At 44.6% G+C, this 21,103-nt stretch overlaps 1 protein-coding gene across 1 annotated transcript in view; it reads right to left on the bottom strand.

Annotated features, from left to right (window-relative positions):
* Window positions 1-13,589, bottom strand: part of LOC105279520 (methyltransferase-like protein 9) — a 33,518-nt gene extending 19,929 nt beyond the window's left edge. Inside the window, 2 exon segments of the mRNA XM_020031712.2 lie at window positions 2,551-2,762; window positions 13,157-13,589. Coding sequence (XP_019887271.2) covers window positions 2,551-2,762; window positions 13,157-13,372 — 428 coding nt within the window. The 5' untranslated portion in view covers window positions 13,373-13,589.
* Between the last annotated feature and the right edge of the window lie 7,514 nt (window positions 13,590-21,103).

Here is a 21,103-nt window from a genome sequence, read left to right as displayed (position 1 = left end):
TACTATGTACCAGCGACATTGCACAATTTAAAAAAAAATTAAAACTGCTCGAAAAGTGAACTTTCAGACAGAAAAGGTGAGACGCTGACCGAAATGTCGGAGTTCTGGCTTTCCTAAAATACTTTTATAGTTCCGCACGTACTTATGATTTTCCTAGAGAGTGCTATGCATGAGAGGTGCATAGAACTCTTTAGGAAATTCATAAGTACCTTCGGAACTATACGAAAAATATTTTAGGAAGCCAGAACTCCGACAGTTCGGTCAGCGTCTCACCCTTTTCTGTCTTAAAATGCAGTTTTCGAGCAGTTTTAAGTTTTTTTACATTACACAATGTCGCTGGTGCATAGAACTCTTTAGGAAATTCATAAGTACGTGCGGAACTATACGAAAAGTATTTTAGGAAAGCCAGAACTCCGACATTTCGGCCAGCGTCTCACTGGTAAAGTCGAAAACGTCCACTCTTCGGGTGAAATAATTTTTTAAAAAATTTTCTAATCGTTGTTCCTGCCAGAACTCTTTGGAAAGGCATTGTACATGTCCCGAACTGTACGAGAACTGTTTTAGAATAAGCAGAACTCTCGAAAATGGATCAGCGTCTCATATATATCTCCGTAGATACGTCTTTCTCGGACGATAAAAATTTTTTATTACATAATTGTTAATGTTTGCGGTCAGAACTCTTTGGAATACTTAAATACGTTCAGAACTACACGAGAAATATTTTAATCTTCATAGAACTCTCGAAAATCGACCAGCGTCTCACATATATCTCCGTAGATACGTCTTTCTCGGACGATAAAAATATTTTATTAAATAATTGTTAATGTTTGCATTCAGAACTCTTTGGAAAATGGTTAAATATGTTCAGAACTACACGAGAAATATTTCACAAAGCACAGAACTCTCTGAAATTAACCAGTCGTCATTCCCTTAAACATTTTTTAGCTTTAATAATTATAAAAAGATGAAAAAATTGTTTTCGCTAGAACTCTTTCTAGAACTCATGTAGAACTGTAGATCTTTTAAAATCTAACCGGAATTATGGCGGAAACTGTCGCAGGACAAAGTGAGACGCTGCGTGAAGTTGGCGTCTCACTTTGCACTATGCGATGTTCTCGCTTTAATGGCCTGAACTATGTGTTTAACCTATCAGGAACTCTAGAACTATTAAAAAGGGAGCCAGAACTCTCAATAATTAATGATTTTCCGCGCAATGATACGCCAGCTTCACACACACCTCATAATATTCTTGTATATTAATCTTCGTTAATGATTCTTAAATTCAGACGTGTTGTCAAATATTCAGCTACTCGAGAGCAACCCCTAGAGACACACCTCCGCCGATTCTCTTTGCTCCTGTGTGTGTCGGTCCGACTTATAAAACCGACAGAGCGGACGTGTCACGCCTAGTAGCCGCGCGGCTAGCCGCGTCCGGAGAAATTTTAATAAACGGTTCCACGTGTATAAAACACACGCACGGATATGCGGGGCGAGATGGAGGTGTGGAGGTGTTGCCCGCCGCCTGGTAGCCTGGCAGGACGACGCGGCCGGCAAGAGAGAGGTTAATCACCCACGCTGGATTTTAATAAACGGTTCGGGGGGCAAACAAAGCTGGCCATCAATAACCACGGCGCTGGTCTCCCTCGCTCTCTCACATCGTCTCTGTCCCTCCCGGGGCCTCCGCGGCCCACCTCGCCGCCTGACCGACCCGCGGCCATGCCAGGGCCTTTGCCACCAGCTTGTCGAGCCTCGCAGCGGACAGCGAGATAGGCGGAGATCGTATCTCCGTGGTTATTAATTAACCGGCGAGAAGGGAAGGCCCCCTTTCATCACCTCGCAAACGATCTCGCCTTCAGCGAGAGAGGGCCCTCGGCCTTGCCCTAGCATATAGATAGCATGCAGCCACAACTCGGGGACTTCTCTCGCTTGATATGCTCTGATCCTGCGCACATATAAGGGGACAGATTGCTACGAATTATGAGGGAGAGAACTGTCGAAATGACGCGTTGCGGGTGTCATTAGGTATGATATCACGTAGATTCTGTCTAAAGTATCGGATAAGACGATCATTCGCACTGTCCTGTTTCTCCTTCATTCACATTCACTGCCGAAATGTACGAGCAAGCAACGAGGAAGATGAGAAAGAGTATAATATTTCGAGGCAGCATAAATTGTTATTGGTCTTATAAGGCAATCGTATTTTACGTCACTGAGAGAAACAAGATTTCAAATCTTTCTCCCATTCCCTTAAAGAGATATCACAAGTACACGCAGATAAGAAAGAAAGGAGTGCCTCTTTATCAGTTGTTTAAAATATACAGCTTGTGCTTTTATATTGATTATTAATAAAAACGCATGAGATGTGGAAATGCAAGATTTACTTGCTTCAAAGCAGCGAATACCGCGGTGTGACAAATGCGATCGTCCTGTCCGATACAGAGAGTTCGCAAAGTTTTAAGTGAAATAAAATCCGACTCGGAGATTCGTGCATCGTGATATCGAAATATCTCGCTGAAAAATCAATATGAGACGGGTGTAATGGGCACTTACCCGTTTATGGACGTACGACTGATGAACCAGGATAACGCCGACCTGGCTAACGAGTGCCAAGCCTGCAGCGGCAACGAGTCGGATCTCTCCGCGGATCTTACGAGGAAAATTTCGGCGGCTTTGTCGGGCTGATCCGCGTTGGGACCACTGCCGAGCGGGACCCACAGATCCAGCAGATCTTCTCTGATCTTGCTTTTGTCTACCCTGTACCACTGTAAAAATGAAGCATAATTATTCGCGTTGCCTTCATGCTCCTGACTTTGCAGATTTATTGAACAACAAAGAAAGTTAATCATTATCTTATCGAGGTTTCTATACATTTAAATACATTTTAACAAATAATTATAGAATACATGTAAATGCTAGACTTTTTGTAAAACATGTACACATTGGCAGAAATAATTTCCAAGAATCAATTTTATGAAACGTGATGTTGTGTTAGCATAATTTTGTACCACGCAATGTCCTCAGGAAAAATGGGGATATATTTAAAGATAAGGTCGTAATGAAAATTGATTTTCTCAGAATTTTGCGTAATATTACGAGCAAAATCGGCCGATCGCTAAAATCATCATACCGTACAAAGTACATCAATTTGTGAGAATAAAATTCGCGCAGCACCAGTACTTTCCATTAACGTCCCACCGGGTGGGCCGCCGAAAATGCATTTCTCGCTTCATCATGGCTACATATTACGGTATTAACGATACGTATATCCTTCGCTCGCGGATCAATCTCTTACCCTCCCAAACCGCACGACATTCTTGAGAGTCCGCGCAATTACGCCGCGAGTTTCTTCACGTATCTTTTCGCTCGCTCTTGCAAATTACGCTTTGACCGTCATCGACGAGCGAGGATATTCGTCGTCGATTCGGATTCTCGACGAACATTTCGACACGTTAACGCGCGAAAATAAAAAACGAAGCTCGCGAAATCTTATATTTCATTAAGGCGCCCCGCGCAACCGGGGCTTCGTGTCGTGCCGAACATTTTTCGCTTCATTATCGAAGGCGCATATCGCGACATTAACGATTCTCTACCCGCCCGCCCTCCGCGTCCTCGTTCTCTCAGGGGGGAGAGCCGCGAATCGCCACACAGTCCGAAAAGCAATTACGTTGACCGGTCGGTCCGTCGGTCGGTTGGCCGGTCGGTCCACCGGGCTCCGCGCTACACGACAGATATCCGATTTCACCGTCAGCTTCCGAGAATGAGAACCAATTACGCGGCCCCGGGGCATTAAGGAATCGATCTAATTTGCGCGCGCGCTCGGCCCGGCGCGGCGCGGCGCGGCTGCTCTTAATGGCGAGAGAGCCGGCCGATGAAATTATACGAAAATGTAATCAAGGCGCTTTTTGTCTCGTTTCGCTCCGAGCGGGGCAGGGCGTAATTAGGAATGCTTTTGCGCCTCGCGACGGGGGACACTTGTTGCTCGCTCCGCTCCTCTCCCGCTCCCTCATTTTCTCTCGCCGCGTCTCTCTTTCTCGTCTCCTCTTTTCTTCATTTCACCCTTCCACCCTTCTGTCCTCCTCTCGCCTTCTCCGTCTATCTCGCGATCGTAAATCGCTGCCTTCTCTTCTCTCTCGATCTGCTGTCCCGCTCCCGCATTCGTCTCGCCGTAAATTTCTCGCTTTCTCCGTCTCGCTCGCTCGCCGGTACTCTTCGGTAGTCGAGGGCGCTCGAAAAAGGTAGGAGCCGGCGGGAAAAAAAGTCGAGAGGTGGAAGGACCTCGCCACAGAAGGAGAGTAATTAACACCGTGGTGCCCAGGTGCGCGGCCCTAAGAAGTCGTTTATGGATTGCTCGGTTGCCGCGTAGCCGGCCATCAATTAGATTCTCTAATTAAAACAGTCCGCTCTTCTCGCCGTGGCATTAACTCCCGCTGGTCGGCCCTACGAACTTCCACCGATCGACTTTGTCATCGTCCACCGGGCGGAGGCGCGACGGATCGTCGCGTTTCTTGCTCCGAGGGCCGGGCAGCTTGCCCGGTATCGATAAGATCCGGCGATATAACGCATCAAGTCACTTATGTTACCAGAACGTCGGACCTTCGTGAAACGCTCGATGCCGGATGAGTAATCGTGTTTCGATCGAGCCTTCTCCACGTTTCGCGCGCGTCTAAGGAATCTCTTCGATTAATTCAAAATCTAATTTCCTTTTCTGACACATGATAAATCTCAAAATTTAATTCTGTGAGTGAGTTCGATTTCTAATTACATTCATGCGTAAAATTTTATTTTCATACGTTTATTTCTGCACTATTTGTCAGTATTTTAATGCAATTATTCAAATAGAATGTATTTTAAGTTAATTTAAATTACAACGCATACTACCACGATGCCAACAATTCTTATCGATTTATCAAATGTTTCTATTTAATAAAGATGTAGAACATAGTAGTCGCCTGAGATAATCAAATAGAAGTCAGATGCACGTTTACATCCGGTACCACGGCAAAACATCTCTATGACGCTCAACGCTGAGTGTTTTCCGCTTTCATTCTGCTCCTCTCCGGTGTAAAAAGCACCATCATCATCACCTCGAGGATAATATCGAAACAAAGAAGCCCGGCGATGCGTGGAAGTGCGAAGGCAAGTGCCTTTGTGGCGTTCGCGGCGTGGCGTAAAAGCGGACGCCGCGCGTGCAATTTTAATTATGGCTACCAGCGTGTGTCGCTAATTGCAGGTAGCCCGACGCGCTCACCCCACGTCATCACACTTTGATTCGAACTTTTTCCCCCCGGGGCATTACAAATGGCTACTGACGTGGTCGCGCGCGCCGCCGGACAGCATTCCTCTTCGTGTCATTAGTGGCGACTCGCAGCGGGCCCGAGGAAGGTCCCGACGAAGGGAAGAAACGATCCCGGGTCGCGGCGGAGCAACGCAGACGGAGAACGAGAAGACAATCGCCTGCCACTCCGTGCACCTTCCGTGTAGCTGTGCGGCAACACGCACGAATCGCGCCTCTCGGGCACCGACAACAAGTAGCCGGCTCGGAAATCGCAGCCATCTAAATCAACGTCGCGCGTTTCGCCGCGCGACGAACCGGCAAAATCACGCCGGGAGAGCTCCTGATGCCCGGCGACCTCGGACAACCCTTGCTCAATGGCGCGTTTATGTCATTCAGAGCCTCCAGGCGAGATTTCGGTCATCTCGTGATACTTAATGACCCTCGACACTTATATGTTTTACAATACTTTGAAGTACTCTGCTCCCTCGATCAGCAATTCGACGCGGGCGATAAAACTTCTTGACGACGGAATCGTCGTCATTGGGAATTTCCAGAGCGCTCTCTATTTTGCGCGAAAAGTTTCGACGGAAGTGGAGGAATATCGCGAAATTGTGTCGGGGAATGCATCACTCGGAATGCGAGAGAGAAAGCGCGAGCGCGATTTTATACAGTCTCAAATATAAAATAACAGGGTACCGCCTATCTCTGTTGCGTGATTATGTCGTTCGCGTTTGCAACAATGGCGAGAGCGTAGTCTCGCTCTATGATTTGAGATCCGCGAGTTTGTGGAGGTTTGTTGATCATCGCGGGAGTTACGTTCGAGGCTGCACTTCGTCCGGGATGGTTGCGCGTCGCTTTACGCCGGCAGGGAACGATGCATGGGAAAACTTGTAAAATGCAAACGCGCAAGTATAAACTGTAACCGTTGGACTATTATTTGGACGGGCGGCCTGTGGTTTGCGACACGTGTTCATTGCTCTCAACAAAGGCGTTTCCCAAATTGCTAATACAAGTCGATCATGCAACAAATCCGATCTTTTGCAGCTTTTCTTGCACCGCGAAAACTTGTAACAAAACATTGAAATAGTTTTTAACTTGCTTACATTTAATATTTTAAGTGTGCCACCACTAGCACGAAACTGATTCTAACAGGATTTTAAGAAAGTTGTTGTTACTTTGTCAAACACGCTTTTCTCTAACTAAGGAGTTGAATTCATGCATCTGGTCGTCTTGACCGGAGATCTGGACGACACGCTCTCGCATCCGATGCGAGATGGAGACTTGCCAGAGGTCCGGCGACGAGTCTGTTTCCCTTTCTTTTTCTCGAAATCCCTTTCTCGCGTCCGGGGAGGAGAGAATTGAGCTGAAGCACGCGTAAACCCGGCGCAAACTGCGGACAATAAACAACGCCGTCGAGCGGTTTATGCTTTCCGCGTGGAATACTGGGGATGTTGGGCGCTCGGCTGTGCAGAGCTCCTCGGATTCCTGAGGCGTGTTGGATCGCGAGTCAAACGCATTCTCTTCCCGCGCCATTATGTTATTGCTGCCAGGGCGGCGGCGGCCGACAGGCGTTATATTAGCGCCGTGGGAGAGGAGCGACGCAGCATCCGAGAGCGTGCACGAGAGAACTCGTCTTTCAGCTGATTTTTTCTCCGGAGAAAGCGAGAGAGCTTTCCTTCTCGTCGAGAAAGGGAGGGGGGGGGACGAGATTTCGCGTCTCACAAAAGAAAATCGATCGCTTCTAGATCAGGAATTAGAAGTTATGTTCGAACGAAAGTTTGGATGTTTCTGTACCGAAGGGATGGAGACTGTGACGAAAATAATTGACCAGAATCGATGACAGGTAAATTTATTTCGCACAATAGACACTGAAGTTCTAAGAGAGACATCAGTCTATCTTTTTATTTGTTGGGATATAAATATGCAGTGCAATGAAATATTTCCTTGCAATCCTGAGTTTGCTTGGTGATATAAAATACTAATGCCTACGTGTTTGTGTTCAATTAATAAAGCAATTTATTGAATATTAAAATCATAGATATCGCAAAAATCAGAATGACAATTTTTGCATCAGAAACCTGAACAGCGAAATTACACTAAGTAGTCAGCTCACAAGGAAAGTCTGCAAATCGCTTTGGCAAAGAGCAGTCAGCGGGAAATTGAGGAAACGAAGGCGGAAGCGTGAAGCAAGCTGGTACCCCTTTCAGGAAAAATCACACGGAGGGAGCGCTGTGCCGAGTGTCTTGATTGGGAAAGCAACGGTGGTGTAACTAACCGTGAGGAGTTTTCATCGAGATCGACGATGAGCTAACGAGGCCGATCGCGCCTAGAATATCAGTTCGTTTACGGCGAAAAAAGAACGCTTTAGATCCGGAGAACCTCCTTCGAGGGTGGCGATGAGGATGATCGAAGCAAGTAATCAGCACTATGCACTTTTGCGCTTAACTCCTTTGACCTTAAGTTATAAAATGTCTCTTATAATCGCAAATATTTTTATTTTTATTATTATTTTCTCATTCTATTTCATTATTTTTTAATATTTTTATTTCATTGTCAATAAAATAATGGAAACATCGATATATCGGAAGTAGGGGGATGTAAAGTAAATCAGACAGTTAATGACTGAGATTAACAAATGCTCACGCCCTAACGAATGCAAATCCGTTATATCGCTTCAAGATAAAAAAGGGCAACTATGTAACGTGCGCGGATGGACGGCTGAGATTGGTACCAGATCGTTATCGGACGCACGCATACGTGTACACGCACGGGCGAACAATAAGATCCGTTTTTTCGACGTGCGGCATGAGATCGATCGTGCGTGAAACGTTCCATAGACGAAGGAGGGCACTCTCTTGTCGCACACGTTCCTGGACTAGCTGCGCCGCATCCGTGCCCCTGAGGAACATTTCGAGAACGAGCCGATAACGATCTGCGTGCGTCTCGCGGCTTCGTTATCCGATCCGTGTTATAGCGGGGCGCGCGAAATAACTTGCAAATTATAATGCGCGCCTCTCCGGTGTCCTCCTCCGATTTCAGCGAAGCCCGCTCGTTTTACGCATCTCTGTTGTGAACCTGAGTCATTTCTTTTTCTCGCGCCTTGATCTCACGTCAAGTGTCAAAATGCTCGAGGATCAATCGTACCATTTCATCCTCTGATGCACCTTTCTCCAAATAGTCAACAAACGTTCAGAAAAAATTCGCATTAACAAATTCTTGCGTAATAAAATTAATAAAAAAAGAAATAGTGCGGTTCCATACTCTCAATCACATTCGTCTTCGCGGTGAGCTGAGTGTACGCCCGCAAAAATCGGTTTGCTGATGTAACCGGTCCGTGTGCGTGAGCCACGTGCGATTACGCGGCACGATAAGCGAGAGAGAAGAGAGATCCGCCGGCCATCCGGATTTATCGCGGATCCTCCGTCGAGATCCTTCTTCGCGATGCTGGGGGGCCGCCGAGGAGGAAGTGGCGTTGCGAGAGGACAAGCTGCGCCGCGCCGTAAACGGGCGCGCGAGGCGTGTCATCCAGTACCTCTGCAGCACCCCAAACAATTGCGCGCGATAGCGTATCTAGTCGCGGCGGTTTCTTGCACGTTCTCGCGGTTTGAAGCCACGTAATGAGTACCATGGGAACGGCAGGGGGAGGCGAGAGTGGAGGAGCGAACGTCGGGGTGTTATTTACTGTTGCCGTTTAACGGCGGACATGCGTGCGGTGCGTGCGCGATCGCGCAACGATAGGCACCCCTTAACGTCAGCATTTACAGGAAGATCGATAGCGTCACGAGCGGGCGGTAACGCGTGAGATGCACCGCCGGGCCTGTAAAGTGTTACGCAAATTGTAATCATATCGTAACAGATTGTTTCGCGCGCCAAGCGCGCGCGAACCACTTCCGCGAGCCTCCTCGTCCGGAGCGCGTTGCAGCGTCGCGTCGGCACAGTGAGTACGTACACGCGCGTGCACCACAGATTCGCCCGGGGGTACGTGCATTTTGATTGATAACGAGTGTTTGGGATTGCCGGTGTTGCGATCCGATGGACGTCGCGCTGCTTGGCGATCGATCGATAAAAAATTATGATACCAGGAAGATCGAAATTTGCTACGAGGCAACCTGCCGATTACGATAGAAGAATGTAGTAATAAAAGGACGGAACTATGTCAGAAAGAATTTAAGTTTTCTGTACGCGTATGGATGTATGGAAAATACGGATAACGGAGTACTTAATAAATAATATTAATAAGATGTCTTATATGAGTCACACGTGTAAACTTACGTAGCGCTAAGCAGTACGGTCGTGACTAAGTTCACAGTATCGACCGTTTTTGTTATCATTATTTTTCCCGCATCGTGACAATCGATTCTTTCCGTTTGCCGTCTCCCTCTGTTTCTATCGAACACTATCGTCCGCGAGTACCGCTAGAATTGCACCGCGCGGTGATCACGCATCCGTGCACCGATGACTCAGGAAACGGCATCGATCGCGACGATCATTGCACGGCGCGCTTAAAATTCTTAAGAAAGAGAACACGCGCGTCTGGGCGGAAGGGACGCGAGAGAAAAAGGTACGAGGGTCGAGGAGATGCATGAGGCTGGGGTAACAAGGACAACGGGCGCGAGGAGAAAACCAGGAGCGAAGATGAGATATACTCGTCTCGCGCGCGCGTCCCTCTGCCAGTTTCCTCGCCCTTCGCCTCCTCCGCAAAAGCCTCATCCATCAGTCACTTAATATTTCAAAGCAGCGCGCAACGTCCTTCTCCCTCGGTCCTCCTCTCATTCCCTCGTCCCTCATCCGCTCGCAGAGATGCACGGATGTCGTGGGTTCCGCGTCGCCCTTTTTAAAAGCTTAAAACACCGGAGCCGCGCCGCATCAACACCACTACGCGTCCGCGAGCGGAAAGTAAAGTTTTCAGACCTTGCTGAGGAGGGATATTAGAGCGTGACGCTCTCGGAACGACGGCGACGACGACGGGCGAAGTGACGTCTCCCGTCGATGTTGTCGGGATGGGTGGAGGCCTCGCGGGGCATCCTCTGTCGCCCGCGACCCCCCGCCTGCCACCGCTCGAAATTCAAATTTCTCGTTTCACGCGACCGAATGGGATTCTTCCCTTCTCCCGTGAGCACCTGCCCGACTACGCGCCGCGGTCGGAGTCGAGATCGATTCGCCCCGCGCTTTCGCGACGAGGGTGACGAGAAGAGAAAATAAGAAGAGAGAAAGAGAGACGGAGGATACGATACAGAGATAAAAGCCACTGTTGTTTTTTTTCTTCGTCTTATATCGCTTGAAGGGTGAGACGCGAGCGGATTGTCCGGACTTGATTCGAGCGGAAGACCAGCTCGATTTAAGGGTGTAATTTCGATCGTGGGTCCAACACGTGACTCGAGGATCATTCTTGGAGTGAGATTATCGGGAGAGTTCCGCTCTCAAAATAGCGAAGCTCTTGACAGTAGTTTTGCGAGAGAAAAACTTTTACACACAATAACGTGCACGCTTATGGAGGGAGATATTATTATTAGAGAATAAAATTCTCAAAAGAATATTTTCAAAGAGTATAGAAAGATTTCTCGGCACGATCGGTGAAAATAGTTCATTATTGATCAAGTACTATTAAATTAAGGCGCAGAAATGTATCGATGAAGCAAAAGTGTATGCTTTTTGGTATACATTGATAACGATATATTAACAGATAACACGAGTTATCTTTCGGCGCTATTTATATAGAATTAAACATAGGAGTTGTATATGAGATCTCAGGTAGCAGTTTATCAATTTTAATACATGCCTACATATGCACGTAACCGTGATAATAACACTTTTTGCATTCGTTTATATTAATCCAATGACAATTGTTATATATTGGATTGAAAGTCCGTGCAGTTTTTTTTCGCAAAATTCAAACGCAAAACTTTGTATTATAAGAATTAATACAAAGTTTTGTATTTGAATTTTGCTGAAAAAAATCAGACTTTTTGGTCAATCCAATATCATTAAATTTTCAAATGAGAAGTATTACAAAATAAATCTTTATTCGTGATAGAATATTATAAAACATATTGGAGCATTAAAAGTATTTAATTGAGCATAAAAGCTAAGGCTTGTTAATGCCAAATTCAACAATCTTATTTACGATGGTACCATCATGCGATATCAATCTCAAACAAGTTAAGTGTTAGAGCAATTGAGTCAATTGCTAAACCTCTTCAAAGATATCAATTGTGAGAAAAACAGATATCAAGTAGACGCAGTATCAAGAATAAACGTATCTGTAAAAAACAGAAACGGATTGTTCGATGCAACATTTCTTATCTAATATTTTCTAATATTAAATAACGTCTGACATCTAATCTATTATATATTTCGCTTCGAGACATTTACGACATTTACTTTTACGATTCTTCGGTACCATTTGCAAATCTCGTGAGCCGATTTCCTGTGCTCATGCTTTCGATTATATCCACATCGTAGATCGACGAAGAGCTCGCGAGGAGAGCCCGCATTTTTCGCTTCGATCGTCGTGAAGACCACGATCGTGACCGCCGCGAGTTAAATTGGCGTGGACGTCTTCACCGTAATTATAAATAGGATAGGAAAGCGCGGAGGGAAAGAGAGAGGACCCGGTACACCGTGGACAGTGCCCGAAGCGGCCCCGAGGATGTTTCAGGAATATCGAGGACGTAATTATCCCATAATTACCGAGCACGGTCTTGACTCTCGAGCAGCGTCTACGTCTCTCGCCGTTCAGCCGAGTGGGGGTAGTCAGTGGTTGGCCTTGTGCGGTAATTGTACTAATTATTACTGCCCTTCTCCCTCCCCCCCCTCCCCCCTCTCTCCACCCGTGCTCCCCATGCAACGCCGGTTTCCTCCCCCCGACCGCCCAATTACCCCTGGTGGCCCTGATGGCGCGAGAGAGTCCTGGACCCGCGAACATTTCAGAACCCCTTTTCTCGGAAAACAAAATCTTTCTTGACGCCCAAGAGATGCCCATGGGCGCAGTCGTAAAGTTGACGGTGGGTGGTTTCTGGGAAATTGTAATTAATTCACAGTCGCATAAATTACGGGTGATCTGACCGGATAACTAGGCGTTTGAATGAAGATTGCCGGAACGTAGTCGAATTTTGTACCGACACATTGCAAGACGCGAAAATGTGCAGCCTGATTGTATCCTTAGAGAAAGACGTTATAATTTATTAACCGGCGTTGTCGTCGTTACTTGCCATGACTTGCAATCGATCTTCAAGATTTTCAAGCTCACCATTATGTTTCCAATCCGATAACAGTTTCTTAAAAATACATTTGTTTGTTAGAACAAATAGTACTTTGATTACAATTCTGACTTATCAAGATCAAATAAACCTGATTATTTAATCTACTTAATTTCACGTTGGATCAATAGTTGTATCAATAATAATCATTTGCGAGACAATTTATCCACATGTGCAACTTCACGAGCGAATCGTACATTCGTACGGCAATTTTGAACGACTATGCGTCCAATCAGATGCATTCAGGCCTGAAACAAATCACGGCGTGGCGCGTGGCGCGGCGCTCACGGCCCTGAGGCCACCGACACGACCCCAAAAGGTGACGTCGCGCGCGGCGAGGTAAACATCGGTCGCAGTTCGCAGGCGGTTGTAACGGAGCGGAGTCAGTTGCGGAAGGCGAAGTGCAAGATGCAACACGCTTGTTACGACAAGACGGCGGTGACGCGTCTATTTGCACGGCACGTCGCCGACGTCGCGACACGACGCACCGCGCGTTCTCTCGCGAAAAACGCGGACAACAAATTTTTCATTGCGCATTCCACTCTTTCACGTCTTACACCCTTCTCGGTTGCGGGGGACCTACATGATCCTCGATTACCCCTTGAAGCATCGTCACACTCACCCTGCGCTTGTCGTACACCGCCAGCCACTCGTCCGCCTTTCGCTTGTCGTAAAGCATCCGGGCGAGGCTGCTGTGCGGTCGGTAGTTCCGCACGGCGGAGCGGCTCGCGCTTCCATCGCCGCGTCCGTCACCGGAGGTGTTGCCGGTGATGCAGGTGGCGTCCCGACAGCCGTAGGCGCACCCGGCTACTTGGGGCTCGTCGTCCATGCTCGCCATCCTCGGCCGCGAGTAGCACGCGCGCGCTCCCGGCTCATCGGACGGTCACCACTGCGGCCCTGTCATCGTCGAGAGACGCGGACACCACGTCGCGTGAGTCACGACCACCGATCGCGGTCATCGACGACGACGACGACGCGGATCGCACGGGCGCGGAAGCGCTTGCACCGTAAACACTCCGCACGCCTCAGCACGTGGCCATATTGCGACACTGGCGGCGCGCGGCGTGAAGTTGACCGACCTTGTCGGTAACTGATCGACGGCCGCCCAGAATCTCGAACGCGCCGTGACGTCACCAGTTCGAAACGGATGGCAATCGCTCAAACGTTCGTTTAATCGCGCGATTTTCGTGGGAATGTTTGAACATAAATGCGTGAATAAACATTTTGAGGTTATATCGAGAACAATCGTGGACGGCGGTCGGAACAGCATCTCGGGGATTTTCACGTACAAGTTTGTAGCCATAACCTTTATACAATTTATACTTCCGTTGCGGATTTCGATATTGTCGATAGGTATTGGATTTGATTGGAACTGATCAATAATTGGAATTGATTTGGAACAATAATAAAATAACCAGAGTACTTTTTAAATAAAATATAGTTGTTACAAGGTGAGGTACACTTTTCTGTATATATAAAGCATTAAAATTCGAATTCCTATGAGGCATCGGAATACATACACACGTGCTGGAATTAATCGGATTCGTGGAGAACGATTAATTCGAATGTTATTGCTAACGAAACACTACCAGAAAAGAAATTAATAAAAATCCTTCTCTCTTTCTCTCTCCTTTTCAATATGAATTTCTCATCCAACTATTTCATGTACAAATTGCAAAAACATGTACAAAATTATATGTGAGATATTTATTTTACAAGATTGAGATTTTTTACAAGATTGAGATTTTTACAAAGCATGTCTTGAACTATCATACAAGCACGACTTTACGCTTTTTTTTTATCGGCCGTTTTTCCCTCGGAGAAAGTTAGCAAAGTAGGCATGAAACTTTTAAGCAGGATAAATATGGCCTAGGGAGAGCACTCGGTGCACCAGTGCGCGCTCGATGAATATTTTAGTTGCCACATTGACGCGTATCACGCGCGATTTGCTCTCTTGCTCTCGCGTTCTCATCAATGATCTTACTCTCTCGCTCGCTCGCACGTACGCGCTGATAATTCATTAATTTATGATAAGCTCGGCCGCGCCGCCCACGGGCCATATTCTCTCCCTCTCCCACGCATCATAAATCATTTTCGCGTCTGACATTAATTGCGCGCCACCCCTCGTTACCAGGAGAAATGAGATTTTTTTAATTGGCGAATTTTTCACTGCCTCTGACACCCTGCCACGCGCTCCCGAACGCTTTCCTGGTCCTCCGCGGTGTCTCGAAGCGTGTGTTGAAGAGAGAAAGTGAAAGAAAGCACGAGAGGTGGCTTGCATAATGGCTTTCTTAAATTTGACAATGATACGTCGGAAAGGCATTTCTTCATTTTATAAGTTAAACCGTATACATATCACGTAGCGATCGTAAAATATTTATTTAATATCTATTTAATCTCAAATTTATATGTTATGTCTTTTAACCATATTAACCATGCAACATAAATTAGTTGCAACATAAAACATCGTGCATTAATTTCTCGTATCAGAATTGCTAATACTATCCATATGACATAATTAAAGCTCGCGCAAACGGGTCAGAACTTCTGTGTTTTGCTGCAAATTACTGTGCCTAAGTTAAGAACAAAAGCGAATTATGATGTTACAGTTATGCATTTGTGTAGCTAATGCATTAAATTAATTTTGGTAAACAATATTCCTTCATCATTCTAAGATATTTAATTTAACACAAAAATGATATATCTTTTTTAGAAATGCAAAAATTGAAAAAAAAGTAAATTCTGCTAAAGTAAATATATTTATGAGTACAATGCATTGTTTCCAATTATCTTGTCGAGAATTTTTATGCTCGACATCCTACGCATGAACAGCCGGATGCACGTGGCCTCACGAAAGATACCGCGTGCTATCGCCTTGTGATACATTCCTGCATCCCGATTCTCTAATCTTCCCTCGGGGTAGGCGACGGCCCTTACAAGACAATCGGGAATTTTGGGTATCTCGATAACAATCGGGCTATTAACTTGTTTTCTTGACAACCATAACACCAGTATTGCTATTCAGACAACTTTGCTTACAATTAGATGTTTGCTTACAAAGTTTCCACATCAATTTTTTATAATGACTAGTACAACACAGGCGCGCGCTATGTAAAAATCCTTTAGACCAATAACTGAAAAAGTTCTGACCTAAAAATTTTTTTCTTTTTCCGATTAGTTCTGGGATATTTATATTGTTATTTGGCATATTGCCTAGAGTTCTCGGCTATTAAAAATCCATCAGACCCATAAAGGAAAAAGTTCTAACCCTGAAAATTTTTTCTCTTTCGCGGAGTTCTGGGACATCTATATTGTTATTTGGCATATTGCCTAGAGTTCTCGATGATTTAAAATTCGATAAAACAATAAATGAAAAAGTTCTCGCCATTAAAATTTTTTTCTTTTCCGAGGAGTTCTGTGCTATTTATATTGTTATTTAGCATATTGCCTAGAGTTCTCGATGATTTAAAATTCGATAAAACAATAAATGAAAAAGTTCTCGCCATTAAAATTTTTTTCTTTTCCGAGGAGTTCTGTGCTATTTATATTGTTATTTAGCATATTGCCTAGAGTTCTCGATGATTTAAAATTCGATAAAACAATAAATGAAAAAGTTCTCGCCATTAAAATTGTTTTCTTTTTCCAAGGAGTTCTGTGCTATTTATATTGTTATTTGGCATATTGCCTAGAGTTCTCGATGATTTAAAATTCGATAAAACAATAAATGAAAAAGTTCTAGCTATTAAAATTTTTTTCTTTTCCGAGGAGTTCTGTGCTATTTATATTGTTATTTGACATATTGCCTAGAGTTCTCGATGATTTAAAATTCGATAAAACAATAAATGAAAAAGTTCTCGCCATTAAAATTGTTTTCTTTTTCCAAGGAGTTCTGTGCTATTTATATTGTTATTTGGCATATTGCCTAGAGTTCTCGATGATTTAAAATTCGATAAAACAATAAATGAAAAAGTTCTCGCCATTAAAATTTTTTTCTTTTCCGAGGAGTTCTGTGCTATTTATATTGTTATTTAGCATATTGCCTAGAGTTCTCGATGATTTAAAATTCGATAAAACAATAAATGAAAAAGTTCTCGCCATTAAAATTGTTTTCTTTTTCCAAGGAGTTCTGTGCTATTTATATTGTTATTTGGCATATTGCCTAGAGTTCTCGATGATTTAAAATTCGATAAAACAATAAATGAAAAAGTTCTAGCTATTAAAATTTTTTTCTTTTTCCAAGGAGTTCTGTGCTATTTATATTGTTATTTGGCATATTGCCTAGAGTTCTCGATGATTTAAAATTCGTTAAAACAATAAATGAAAAAGTTCTAGCCATTAGAATTTTTTTCTTTTCCGAGGAGTTCTGTGCTATTTATATTGTTACCAGTACAACACAAGCGCGCGCTATTTTATTTTTCAATATTAATGATGTTTTCGAATAATAATATCATATCTATTATTTATTATATGCACAATTATCACACTCTACCAAATTGTTAACCTCCACGCGAAGACAGCCGCGCGATGGTAATCTAAACTGAACATACCGCACAACGCGAATCGAGATAACCAATCAGCGTCGCGGAAAAGAGGCAACAATGATTTCGATTTGATTTAACACGGCTTTTTTAAGAGTGGATTCGAACTTATTCCGAAAACTGATTTTTCTTTGTTACTCATTTCTACGGAATGAAATACTATAATCCAAAAACACATTCTCGGGTACTTTGAGGTACAAACAAGTATAAGAGAGATTTTTCGAATCATTAACGAAATTAAGATGTCCTATTTCACATTTCTAAAGCATTTCTCATTTTTCTATTTGTGCAGGTACGTACAAACGAGACAAGAAGTAATACATATGACTCGCGTCCAGAAGTTTTATTTTCTTTGAAGTCAGGTGCCAAGTTTACATCGGTGATACCTGTAATGAGCTCATAATCGTGAACAAAGCGTGCAACTGCTTATTACAACCGAGGGCATTGTAAATTTGCAGAGAAGAAGCGAAGAATCGCAAGAGCGAGAACGACAGACGAGACAAGAAGGAAAGGAGCGAGCGACGAAGAACGATAGGTAAGTTAAGGGAGAGAGAGAGAAAGAGTATATAGGAGAGGAAAGCGGGGAAGGGCAAGTCGGGAAAAGAAACAAAATGAGGGACGCAAAGAGGAGTCGAAGGGACAAAGCGGCGCAAAACGTGCCCCTCAGGCATCTAAAGTCTTTCTTCAGCGCTGAAAATTTATCGTTCTACAAGCGCCCTGGCGAGCAGAAAAATGGCGGGAGAGAAAAGAGAGAGAAAGGGAGAGAGAGGAGGTAATAGGTGCCGAGAGGAAGTACGTGTCTTGTTCTATTTAGTCAGGCAAATCCAGATTTTAGTGAAATCTAGTGTTTAACATAATTAGCATATTTTTGTTATATTCACAAACGCGGGAATAGTTAACAGTATATGTGTAGAAGACACTAATTGATCCCGCTGCGAAGATGCAAGCCGTCATTAAGAAGAATACGCGTGTGTGTACGTATACACGTATACACGCACGATGAACTATCGTGCCTATAATTATATAATTAAAGCTCGTGTCCCGTTGAGATACCGTATGTTGAAATATTCCAAAAGCGGTAAGAACGTGTTAAATTTCAGCCTGACTGCAGGAAATAATTTAATTACGAGGTTAATGATGACGATAGAGCGATGACGATAATTTGACGTTTATATGCACGATAGAGAGATACGTATCTCGGTCGAAAATGTTTTCAGAACAGTGCCTATCGAGAATGAATCTCTCAATGGGAACGCAACGGTCCATCCTGTACTCGTAAGGTGGGCTTTGGTGTCTGGTTGTGTTAATTCGTGATAACGATCATGGGATTGATGGAAAGAGTGTAGCTTATGTATGTTGTTTTTATCTTGGGACCCGCATAGATTAACGTATCTTATTTTCTTTCTTTCTCTCCCAAGAATTCCTAATGAAAATAACTGATATTATTTATTATTTCCGAATTTTTTTTATTGTTGTAATTATGAGTGGGCTGTGAAATTGTGCTGTTGTGATATTGTTTCATGATTCTTAAACTTATTGGATTCTAGTAATTCTGTTATTTACATACAATTCGCGCGATTAGATACAAACTATCTAACATTTTACGCCGACAATTTTAAATGCTAATGCAAGAAAATAATTTATACATGTATGAAATTATTATCTCTCCATTAGAGAGAGAGCGCGCAATTAAGAATTGATTATTACAAACTTGCATGTTGAAAGACTACCACTCAACCCGTACCATAATTAAATGGCGTATCTAAAGTTAAGTGATCCATGAAAGGATACTCGCACATTATGACTTGAAACTATCTTGTTCTTACTTCAGAATCTTACATCACGTGCACGTGAAATCCCAGAGCGAAAGGGAGAGAAAAAATTTTTATTTAATATAATTTCACGTATAACGTATGAGTGTGTGCGAGAACCGTTACATAAGCGTGACTGCGTTCTCAGTTTCCCCGTGGCATACATCATTCAGAATCAATTAAACGTGTTCACGCGGAATCGACGATTGTTACAGCGTGACGCTCAGCCTCTTCGTTTCTCCTCGCGCGAGTCGCAGCTCGCGTACCCATTTCGCCAGCAGAATCCAAATCCGCGCTGATTACAAGGAAACGAGCATCGAAAAGAGAGATTCGCGTATCGGTGCCCGCTGTTTTTCCCCCATGCCATTCGACAATCTACTTTTTATTCCTCGTAATGTTAATTACCGACCTGCACGCGTCTCCCCGTTCACGCGAGCGCGACGAAACGAACGGCGGCGCCTAAGCGGCTCGGCGGAGACGCGTGTTGGAGTTCACGCGTGCGGAGTGATGTATGCCCCCATGTGTGCGGCCGGGACGTGTAAGACGGGTAGCTTATACGTCTTACATGCCCGGAGGCCCCCAAAGTCCGAGCCCTCGCCCCGTGCTGCTGTCGCGCGCACGCGTGTGCGTATGTGCGTGTATGTCTCGCGCGTACACGCGCCGCGTGCCACGACGACAGCGTGGGGTCCGCGCGGGTCTGTCCAAACTCGGGCATGCTCTTCTATGTCCGCTGCACTCGCTCTGTATGCCTACTACGAGCTCGAACGCCATCCGCTCTCGGATCGCTCGCGCGGAGGACGCGCGTTAATTACGCCGCAGGACGGGCGTGTACACATGTTGCCGCGTGTCCGACATGTAAAGTCACGAGGACGTTAACGAGCCCGGTCCAGTCCGGGTCCATAGGACCACACGCACTTGTCCGCGCGATGAGACGCGTACCGCGTGCAAGTGACGTTGTTGCGACTCGTGCGTAGATCTTTTTTCTGCTAATGTGTCGTTCCTGTGTAAGCTTCACTGATATGGAAACGCCGTCCATTTCCATGTATTAATCGTTTGCATTAATTCTTGCACAAGATCAAATATTGGGTCGTCCGGAAAGTTCGTGCCGATTTTGAAGGAAAATTCAAAGGCAACATTTTTTTATGTCGATAAATATTTATTGACTTATGTATGCACCGTTTTGTTTCACAACCTTTGTCCATCTTTCACGCAACTGGAAGATTTCATTCTCCCAGAACTTCTTAGGTTTCTCGGCGAAAAACTCCTCAAGGTGGTTTTTTATGTCGATCAAAGAGTTGAAGTTCTTGCCGCTAAGAGAATTTTGCAAAGACCTAAATAAGTGAAAGTCTGAAGGTGCAATGTCTGGTGAATACGGTGGGTGAGGTGGCACATCCCAGCCAAACTCCAACAATTTTTGTCGGGTAGTCAAAGAAACATGAGGTCTGGCATTGTCCTGATGGAACACGACGCCCTTCCTATTGGCTAATTCTGGACGTTTTTCCTGAATCGCTGTCTTTAATTCGTCCAGTTGCGAGCAGTACTTATCTGCATTTATCGTTTGGTTGTGTGGTAGGAGCTCATAATATAGGATTCCTTTCCAATCCCACCAGACACAGAGCATGACTTTTTTTGAATGAAGGCCGGCTTTCGGAGTGGTTAATGCTGGTTCATTTCGCTTACCCCAGGATCTTTTTCGTTCTACGTTGTTGTAAATGATCCATTTTTCGTCACCCGTCACTAATTGCTTCAAAAATGGTACGTTTTCATTGCGCTTGTACAGCGAGTCGCAGATGGAAATGCGATCCATTAAATTTTTTTCGGCCAAATTATGCGGAACCCATACATCATAGCGACTTACATAACCAAGCTCGTGGACAGTGGTTTTCGATATTTTCAGTATCTCTGCTAATTCACGTGTCGTGTAGCGCGGGTTATTCTCGATCAGTGTCTTGATTTGGTCATCATCAGTAGTAGAGGGTCTGCCCGAGCGTTCTTGGTCTTTAAGGTTAAAATCACCAGCTCTAAACTTAGCGAACCACTTACGTACGGTTTTTTCAGCTAAAGCGCCTTCTCCATAAACAGAACATACCGAATTTGTTGTTTGTGAGGCATTTTTGCCTTTCTGGTAATAGAAAAGCATCAAGTGTCTAAAATATTCTTTGTTTTCTTCCATCTTCAAAAGAGTACAAAACTGACACGAATCAATTTATCTGAAACAAC

This window comes from Ooceraea biroi, chromosome 9 (genome assembly GCF_003672135.1).
Source record: "Ooceraea biroi isolate clonal line C1 chromosome 9, Obir_v5.4, whole genome shotgun sequence".
NCBI lineage: Eukaryota > Metazoa > Arthropoda > Insecta > Hymenoptera > Formicidae > Ooceraea > Ooceraea biroi.
The sequence above is the reverse complement of the archived record's forward strand: the minus strand, read 5'-3'. Positions and strand labels throughout refer to the sequence as shown.